General features: G+C 49.7%; 1 protein-coding gene across 1 annotated transcript; it reads left to right on the top strand.

The window, feature by feature from the left end:
* Positions 1–614: 614 nt before the first annotated feature.
* Positions 615–9646, top strand: Zdhhc24 (zinc finger DHHC-type containing 24). The gene is made up of 3 exons (XM_050137649.1): positions 615–949; positions 2448–2725; positions 6893–9646. The coding sequence occupies exons 1-3, from the start codon at positions 669–671 to the stop codon at positions 7186–7188; spliced, it is 855 nt and encodes a 284-aa protein (XP_049993606.1). The 5' UTR covers positions 615–668; the 3' UTR covers positions 7189–9646.
* Positions 9647–10107: the final 461 nt, after the last annotated feature.

Genomic DNA, 10107 nt, shown 5'->3' on the forward strand with positions numbered 1-10107 from the left:
AATCGCGGGGGATGCTGAGTGACTACTGGCCTTCACAGAGGGTTCGCATTTCAGCTGTGGTTAGCTTGCTGTGTGATCTCGAGAGAGTCATGGACCTTGTCTGTTTCCTCGTCTGTAAAGTGCGGTCCAGGTGGTGGCTCCAGGCCATCTTAAAAGCTGCCCTTTGGACCTGAGTCTGCCCTCCTTCCAGCACTGCGCGCGAGAAACAGACCCTTATTTCTCTCTCACAGTAAAGCTGTTTGGGAAGTTTTCTGGGGTGATGGAGACACCCGAGCTTGGGGCCAGATGATAGGACCAGCCAGGTCTATTAATACCGGGGCGGCTGTAGAGGAGTGTGGGGAGAATGTGCTGAGCCGGGAAACCCCGACGCCACGGGTGCTGCAACCCAATCCTCCCGAAGTGGCGGCCAGCCAATCCAGGGGGCGTGGCCCTCACAGTACTCTGGGCAACCACTTCACTTTGACACTGGGCGGCAGCACCAACCGGATTTCGAAATGTTTCGGCCAGCCAATCACTTCTCTGTGTCTGTGGACCCTCCCTGCGAATCTGATGGCAACGCACCCTTGCAGATATCCCATTGGTCGTGGCAGACGCCCGTCCGCCGCTATGCCCTCCCCAATACGGAAGCGGTGGGGTCCCAGCGATCTGACGGCGGGTGGGTCGGAACCATGGGGGAGCCCTGGGCGGCTCGGGGCGCAGAAGGAGCGCCCACGCGACTGCCGCTGGTGCTCACCGCGCTGTGGGCCGTCGCTGTGGTCTTGGAGCTGGCCTACGTGATGGTGCTGGGGCCCGGGCCGCCTCCGCTGGGACCCCTGGCCCGGGCCTTGCAACTGGCGCTGGCTGCTTATCAGCTTCTTAACCTGCTGGGCAACGTGGGACTCTTCCTGCGCTCCGATCCCAGCATTCGGGGCGTGATGCTGGCTGGCCGCGGCCTGGGCCAGGGCTGGGCGTGAGTGTCGGGCACGGGGGTCTTCGGGCGGAAGGGGGTTCTGAGGGTCAAGGTGAGTGGGGGCGCTGGGACCAAGAGAGGCCCCAGAACTTGAGTTGTCAGAAACCAGATGACATTAGCATTCGGGTTGTTAGAGCCAAAGAATTCCTTTAGAACCTGGCATCCGCTACTTATTCATTTAGATGCTGAGCGGGCACTGTTCCGGAGACTCAAGTAAAAACAGATGTCCGACCTCCTGGAGTTGATTTCAGTTGCGGAAGGGGCAGATACTAAATTATAAGCCCAATAAATAAGCAAATTGTGTAAAAGCGATGGTAAAAGATGATGTGAAAAAATAGATCAGGCTAAAAAAGGCGAGGAGCGCAAGTTTCAGTTGTTTGATGTGTGTCCGCAAGTTTCAGTTGTTTGATGTGTGTCCAAGTCCAGGCGTGCGTGCTACGGCGCACATGTGGAGGTCAGAGGACAACTTTTGGGAGTTCTGTCCTTCCATTTGGGTTCTGGAGGCTGAATGGGTCATCAGGCCTTGCAGCAAATGCCTTTAACTACTGAACCGTCTCCCCAGCCCAGAGTTTCAGTTCTAAATACATGGTCAGTATTCAGCACAAGATCTTTAGGTGATGGATTTGTTAATTAGCTCGATTTAGTTAACTCACATTTTACTAAAAACCCACGGCATATGCAAATATGTTAAGACTAACTCATCATTTGCAAGTAAAAACAAAAATATAAAAGTAGCCGGATGGTGGTGGTGCACACCTTTAATCTCAGCACTTGGGAGGCAGCGGCAGGTGGATCTCTGTGAGTTTGAGGCCAGCCTGGTCTACAAGAGCTAGTTCCAGGACAGGCTTCAAAGCTACAGAGAAACCCTGTCTCGAAAAACCAAAAAAAAAAAAAAAAAAAAAAGAAAGAAAGAAAGAAAGTAAATAAGTGGTCAAGGGGGACCTCATTGAGGCACTTGCGCTAGGAGGTGGTAGAGTTAGCCACTTGGGAAGTTTTTTTTTTTTTTAAATATTTATTTATTTATTACAATATTCTGTATATATGCCTACAGGCCAGAAGAGGGCACCAGACCTCATTACAGATGGTTGTGAGCCACCATGTGGTTGCCGGGAATTGAACTCAGGACTTCTGGAATAGCAGGCAATGCTCTTAACCGCTGAGCCATCTCTCCAGCCCCCCACTTGGGAAGTTTTGAACTGATTTCTGGGAGGAGGAAACAGACCACCAAAGGGCAGAAGCCTCTGTCTGTCAGAATATTCCAGAGTGGAGAGAGGAAAAGAGATGTTAGTGGCAGAAGCACTTCCAAGTCTTTGAAAATTTTATTTTTCAGTGGGTATGCCTCCTCAGACCTGCAGTGCTAGAGGTCATGGTGCCTGGCAAGGCTGTTCCTGCTTCCCCAACATGGCCTCTGGGGCTGAGGTTGGGCATGGTCTGGGGCACTGAGAGCTGATGGGGCACTAACTAACCTGTGGTTCTTCCCCCTCCCCCATCTCTGCAGTTACTGTTACCAGTGTCAAAGTCAGGTGCCACCGCGTAGTGGGCACTGCTCTGCCTGCCGTGTGTGCATCCTTCGTCGTGACCACCACTGCCGCCTACTGGGCTGCTGCGTGGGCTTCCATAACTACCGGCCCTTCCTGTGCCTGCTGCTTCACGCTGCTGGTGTCCTGCTCCACGTGTCAGTGCTGCTAAGCCCTGCCCTATCAGCCCTGCTGCGGGCCCACTCAGCCGTCTACACGGTGGCGCTCCTGCTGTTGCCCTGGCTCATGCTACTTACAGGTAGGGAGCTTTCTGAACCTTGCAGCATCCAGAGACCCTTGCACTGTGTTGGGGACCAAGGTCCCTTTCCATTGGAAGTGGGGTGTCCAGCTGGTTCTCTTGGGTAATGCTCTGGGGACCCAGCCCTAGTGTCATTTAGGGAGAGAGGGAAGCCTCATACCTAACTGAGTGTGAAGAACTGTGCTTTAGGCAGTGGTGGTGGCTTATACCTTTAATCCCAGCATTCGGGAGGTAGAGGCAGGCAGATTTCTGGGAGTTCGAGGCCAGCCTGGTCTACAGAGTGAGTGCCAGCATGACTCCAAAGCTACAGAGAAACCCTGTTGTAAGAGCTGCGGTGGGCTGCGTTCCTGCCCAGCTCCGCAAGGCTAGCTCTACCCGAAATAAATACATGGAAACTGTATTCTTTTAAACACTGCCTGGCCCATTAGTCCCAGCCTCTTATTGGCTAGCTCTTACATATTGATCTAACCCATTTCTAATAATCTGTGTAGCCCCACAAGGTGTGGCTTACCAGGAAAGATCTTAACCTGCATCTGTGAGTGGGAGAATCATGGCGACTACCTGCCTCGGCTTCTTTCTCCCAGCATTCTCTTCTGTCTACTCCACCTACCTAAGGGCTGGCCTATCAAAGGCCAAGCAGTTTCTTTATTAATTAACCAATGAAAACAACAGATAGATGACACTCCCACATCATTTCCCCTTTTTCTGCGGGGAGCTATGGGCTGTGTTCCTGCCGCCCCAGCTCCCGGCCGCCTGCATGGCTAGCTTATGCCCTGAAATAATTACACGGAAACTGTATTCTTTTGAACACGGCTTGGCCCATTAGCTGTAGCCTCTTACTGGCTAGCTCTCACATCTTGCTTTAACCCATTTCTAATAATGTGGGTAGCCCCACGAGGTGTGGCTTACCAGGAAAGATCTTAACCCGTGTCTGTCTGGAATGGGAGAATCATGGCGACTGATTGACTTGGCTTCTTTCTCCCAGCATTCTGTTCTGTCTACTCTGCCTACCTAATTTTCTGTCCTATTAAAGGGCAGAGGCAGTTTCTTTATTTAACCAATGAAATTAACACAAAACAGAAGACTCTCCCCCATCAAAACCCTGTTTCATAAAATTGAAAAACAAAAACAAAAAAACAAAACCCTGTGCTTTACATGGGGCTCCAAGACAAGAACAGAGTTCTACCTGCAGAGTCAAGGATCCCAGAGCTTGCTACAGAGGAGGAAAGGCTAGTATGAGAACCCGTTGGGTGTTGGATGCTAGAAGGTTATCTTAGGGGAGATGAACCTAAGTCCTCTGTCCCAGATATGCCAGTCTCTGGAAGCCACTGAGGTGCTCACATTGGTCTCTTTACAAGCTCTTCCATACACTTCTCCATGGTTCTGTGTCTTCCGGGGCTAGGTGTTTCTCTGCAGCCATCATAGCCTACTTCACTGTTCCCTGTCACTGACTTGGGCTCTGGGCCTGTCAGTCCTGGGATCTGTTGAAACTGAAAGCACCAAAACTGTCAGCAATCCTGTTCATGCCTAGATGACTTACTTTGCCTGCGCTCCCTCTGTCCCTCCCTACACAGTCTTGCTATGAAGCCCAGGCTGGCTTTGAACTCACCATCCTCTTCCTCAGCTTCCCAAGTGCTGAGGTTGCCGGCATGTGCTCACTCTTGGCCCCCATTTCTAGGCCTCCATCTGTCTTTCACTTCGCCAACTCTCATATCCATACCTACTTTGTTGGTTGGTTGGTTGGTTGGTTGGTTTTTTGTTTGTTTGTTTTTTGAGACGGTTTTCTGTAGCTTTGGAGCTTGTCCTGGAACTCACTGTGTAGACCAGGCTGACCTCAAACTCACAGACATCCACCTGCCTCTGCCTCCTGAGTGCTGGGATTAAAGATGTGCACCACCACACACTGGCGCACCTACTTCTTGTTAGAACCCAGAATGTTTCATCTCCATTAGCCATCCCTTTTTGTTTTATTTAATTTTTTTTCTTTTTTTTTCTGTTTTTCCTGCTTGTATGTCTGTGTGAAGGTGCTGGATCCTTGAGTTATAGACAGTTGTGAGCTTCCATGTGGTGCTGGGAATTGAATCCGGGTCCTTTGGAAGAGCAGTCAGTGCTTTTAACCACTGAGCCATCTCTCCAGCCCCCCCCCCCCCATCCTCTCTGGGCCCTCCACCGTCTGTCCTTTCTGCTTGGTTGTTAACCTTCCTATTCATCTTGCCTGTCCCATCTTCACTGCTGCTGTCTTCAGGGGTCCTCCATTTCTGTCTTTACCCTGCCACTCTCGCAAGCATCCTAGCTCATCTTCCTTCCCCTGGCTACTGAGAGCAGCCAGATATACACGATGCCGTCTGTTTGTGGCTAGGTTCACCTTGTTCTCCATTTGAAGCTCAGGTGACAGGAGCATTGAAAGTTTGTGGCCAGCCTGGGTTACATATAGGGCTGAAGGTGAGTCAGAGCTGTGTATTTTTGAGACCTTGTCTCAAAAACAGAGAACAACAATGTTCCTGTGTTCAGCTCTCCCTGGTGGGCTGAAGGACCCACAGTTTTTGAAAGTTGACACCTCGCCCCCTTGCTGGAGGCCTCTGCTTGTTTTGTCCATTCCTGTGCCCCAGCTCTCTTCATTGTCTTTTTTGGGGTTCCCCTACTTTATATAAACCTGTCCTTATTTTGCCTCCTGTGTGCAGCTGCTTTCTCCCACCTGGCTCTGCTCTGCATGTCCTGCTACAGAGGCCAGAAAACCCAGCTCTCATCTTGCTTTTAGAGGGACCCCTCAGGCTCAGGGGCTTCCAGTGCTACACTCTTGATATGCTTTGCCTTTGGCCTACAGCTCTGACTTCAATATTTCCATCTCTTCCCTCCTTTTTGGTCTTCCTTTCACATGGTCTCCACAGACTTTGTACCCTCTCATCTCCCTCCACACACTCTGGCAAGTCTGGCTGCTCTTGGAGCTCCTTCCTCCAGGTCTCTACTGCGCACACATCTGCTGGGCAACAGGACTTCTTCATAAACAGCCAAATCACTGACTCTGTCTAAGAGTCTCTCTGGACAGGACGTTCTCTCCCCCTTCCATGAAAATAGATGAAATCATTTTCTCTACCCTTACTATTTTTTTTTTTTTTTTTTTTTGGTTTTTCGAGACAGGGTTTCTCTGTAGCTTTGGAGCCTGTCCTGGAACTCCCTTTATAGACCAGGCTGGCCTTGAACTCCCAGAGATCCGCCTGCCTCTGCCTTCCGGGTGCTGGGATTAAAGGCATGCGCCACCACTGCCCGGCTCCTTACTATTTTTTTTGCAGAACATTTCTGCCATGGTTTGGGGTGGGTTCGTGTGTGTGTGTGTGTGTGTGTGTGTGTGTGTGTGTGTGCGCGCATGCGAAAGTCAGAGAAAACCTTGGGCACCTTCCACCTTCTCTTTGAGACAGAGTCTCTCATTGGCCTGGAACTTTGACAAGTAGGCCAGACCAGCTAGGCAATAGACTATCGGGTCTGCCTGTCTCTGCCTCCCATTCAGTCATCACTGGAATTACAGCTATATGGTACCACGTCCAGATTTGTATGTGGGTCCTGAGGATCTGCTTTCAGGGTCTCATGCTTGCAAGGCAAGCAGTTCACTGAATGAGCCATCTCCTCAGACCAAATACTCTTTTACTGATATAAGACATCATTTTAGTCATTTGGAAGTGTACATTTCATAGACTAGTGTTCTAAATATCTGTATTTAGTATGCAGTGCAGTGCAGCCGTTACCACTGTCTGATATCAGACTGTTTTCACTCCGTGGAGAAATGCAGTGACAGTCAGCAGCCCTCTGGTGACGTCCTAGAGCCCTCAAGCCTGATGGTCATTAGTCTTCTTTCTGTGCATGCATTTGTCCGTTCAAGACAGCTCACAGAAATCACATCCCACAACCATGGGCCATCGCGCCTGGCTTCTTTCACTTAGCACAGTGTTTCATGGCCTCTGGTGGTCAGTTCAGCAGGAACTAGCTGCCTGCTGGGGCCAAGATGGTAAAAGATGCTATTCTTTTCCATGTAACATGGATCCCAAGTGTAACTGAGTAATTGAACTTACAGAATGGGGTCCCACCCACTTCCTGGGTGGGAGGAAGGCAGGGTTTGGGTTTGGGGATGCCAGCCAACTGCTATCTGAGAAGCTTTTTGTTTTCTCCCCACAGGCAAAGTGTCTCTGGCCCAGTTCGCCTTAGCTTTTGTGGTGGACACATGTGTGGCGGGTGCACTGCTGTGTGGTGCTGGACTGCTTTTCCATGGGATGCTGCTGCTGCGGGGCCAGACCACATGGGAGTGGGCTCGGGGTCAGCACTCCTATAACCTGGGCACCAGCCACAACCTGCAGGCAGCCCTGGGTCCGCGCTGGGCCCTAGTCTGGTTCTGGCCTTTTCTGGCCTCCCCTTTGCCTGGAGATGGGATCACTTTCCAGACACCAGCTGATGTGGGTCTTGTGGCTTCCTGAGTCCAGGTAGAGCTAGAACTGACTAGGGAGGGGGGAGCAGAGGAGAGAGCCGAAGAACTTGCTTTCAGCTTCTTGCCAGCCGCAGGAAAGAGGCCAAGTCAGCCCTTCGTGCCTGTAGTGTGCAGCTCTAGCTCCCTCCTTGACCCTGCCCAGTGTGGCCTCTTCCATACCTAGAGTTCAGACACTGCAACTCGGCCCCTTTTGGCCTCTACCAGGCTGGTTCTTGGCCTCCCCAGTCTTTACTGGGTTCCTATCCCTCACTTCATCATTTTGCTTGCTGTTTTCCAGTTCCCATGCTTGTCAGGCCTGGAGACTACAGAAGACATGAGACCCTAATGGGCGGGACCCAGGCCAGGAGAATTCAAATGTGCTCTAGAGGATAGCACTCCAAAGAAACGTCTCTGCAGCAGGGATTTCCAGGGAGCTATTGTAGCTCTCCTGTATGTGGGTCCAGAGTTAGGATCGTTGTTTTGTAAGAAACATAAAGCTCTGCTAAGCCATGTGACAAGACTGTGGGGAAGAAATGTAGACTTTGCTGGTCTTAAACTCAAAGAAATCCACCTGCTTATGCTTTATACTTTCTGCTTTTTTTTTTGAAACAGGGGTTCTCTGTATAGCCCTGGCTGTCCTGGAACTCACTCTGTAGACCAGGCTGGCTCTAAATCAAGAGATCTGCCTGTCTCTGCCTCCCGAATGCTGGGATTAAAAGACGTGCGCCACCACTGCCTGGCTTTGCTTCTGCTGAGTGCTACGATTAAAACATTCACCACCATGCCTGGACTAAGAGGTTAGATTTGAACCCAGATCTTTGAATCTGCTTTACTTTTCAGAGCTTAACTGAGTAGGAGAAACATGAAGGCAAAACCAACCAGCTTCCAGCTGTTCCAGAGCCTGTGAAGGATGATTTTAATATTTATTTGTGTGTCTGTGTCTGTGCTCGTGAGTGTGCTTTTGTACATGCATGGGCATGCATATGTGGGTGCCCTTGGAGACCAGAAGAGGACATTAAATCCCTTGGAGCTGGACTTACAGGCTGTTGTGGGTACTAGAAACTAAACTTGGGTCATCTGTAAGAGAAATATATAGTCTTAACTACTAAGCGATCTCTTCAGCTCCCTTTTTTTTTTTGGTTTTAGAACATTTTCTATTATATTATTACTATTTATTATCATTGTTATTATTGAGATAGGATCACCTTTAGTATCCCAGGCTGGCCTGGAACTTTCTGTGTAACCCTGGCTTCCCTGGAACTCACAGCAAACCATCTGTCTCAGATGTCAATCAGTGGGAATTGTAGGTGTGGTGAGTCAACACAGCTGGCTTTCAGCGTACTGTAGAAATATGGTACACAGCTAAACATGACTGCTTCAGTACCCCTGGCATCTGTTTGCCATTAGACTCACCAAATAATAGAGAAGTAAAAAGAATATAAATTTGTAAAGGGAAAGAAGACAGATGTTTGTATACCAAAGAGCCTGACAATGTTTTGAAACATGACAGAGGTTGGGAGCCTGTCTTAGCAGAGAATTAAAAATCAAAGTTACATGTTCCTAAAGAGAGGGGAAGGTAAGCAAGGCAGAACTTCCCCAGCACTAGGAAAGGCGAGGTGAAGCGTCGGGCTAACCTTGGATGGGGTATTGGACAGTTTGTATCAGGAGATGTGAGCTGCTCCTCTCCACAGACCTCACCCACCCCTGCAGCCACCCTTGTGGAGTGTGGCGGGATCTGGGACGTGGTGGGGGGTGATAAGGAAAACAGATTGGACCAGAGAAGCTCTAGATCTCAGGGGCCACAGAAAAGATAGGAATAGGGACTGGGTCACAAATAGAGCTAAAGCCACAGAAAACGTTGGCTGTCGCCTGCAGATAATCATATGCCCTGTCCCCAGGAGCCTACCCTCCTGGTGGGCTTTGCCTGAACTTAGAGGTCTTTGCTTGCCACTCAGCATGCTTTGTTACTTCTAAGAGATTAGAACACATGTGTTGTATGTAGCAGATCTGGTGCCCTCTTCTACCCACATGCTGCAGAATATCTAATTTCCATGTGTTTTTGAGATATGAAAGGCTCCCTGGAATCCTCACCACAGCTTGTCTGAAGTCCCTGCTGTGCTCTCCATGTTGGGAGAGGAGTGTGCCAGCTCTTTAGATTTGACCAATAAAAGCCCACCCAGAAGTAATCAGTGGAACCAACAACTGTGGGTCGCTTGGTGAAAACCAGCATCTATGTGAAATCCAGCTTTCCGGGTCATGAACAAGGTTTATCTCCTCAATGAATACTTTCTTAGTTTTTGAGACAGGGCCTCACTTTGTAGCTCTGGCTGACCTAGAACTTACTGTGTAGACCAGGCTGATCTCCAGCTTAGAGATCTACCTGCCTCTGCCGCCTGAGTGCTGGGACTAAAGGTGTGCACCACCATGGCAGCTTTACATATTTTCAATAAAGTTCTTTCTGGTAAATATGTCTTTTGAGTGGATTCACTTTTGTATTTTATATCTTAGTTATTATACATGACTTATTAAGATATTGCTGAGCACAAAAAGATCACGAGATTTCTTATTTTAATTTATATTTAATTTTGTGTGCATGGAACAACCCGCACCATGCACATGTGTTGAGGTCGGAGGGTAACTTGAGTTAGTTGATTCTTCCCACATGGGAGCTGTGATTGGATTCGGATTGACAGGTTTGGGAGCAGGGGCCTTTACTGAGTCCTCTCGATGGTCTCTCATTGTAGGTCCCCCCCCCCTCTACCCCCGAGACAGGGTTTCTCTGTGTAACTTTGGTGCCTGTCCTGGAACTCGGTCTGTAGACTAGGCTGGCCTCAAACTCACAGGGATCCACCTGTCCCTGCCTCCCAAGTGGCAGCACTTAAAACTCAAGTCCTGGGATTAAAGGCATGCACCACCACCACCCCGCTAT

This window comes from Alexandromys fortis, unplaced genomic scaffold, assembly GCF_014885135.2.
Source record: "Alexandromys fortis isolate MF-2015 unplaced genomic scaffold, M_Fortis_MF-2015_v1.1 scaffold_3, whole genome shotgun sequence".
Lineage (NCBI taxonomy): Eukaryota > Metazoa > Chordata > Mammalia > Rodentia > Cricetidae > Alexandromys > Alexandromys fortis.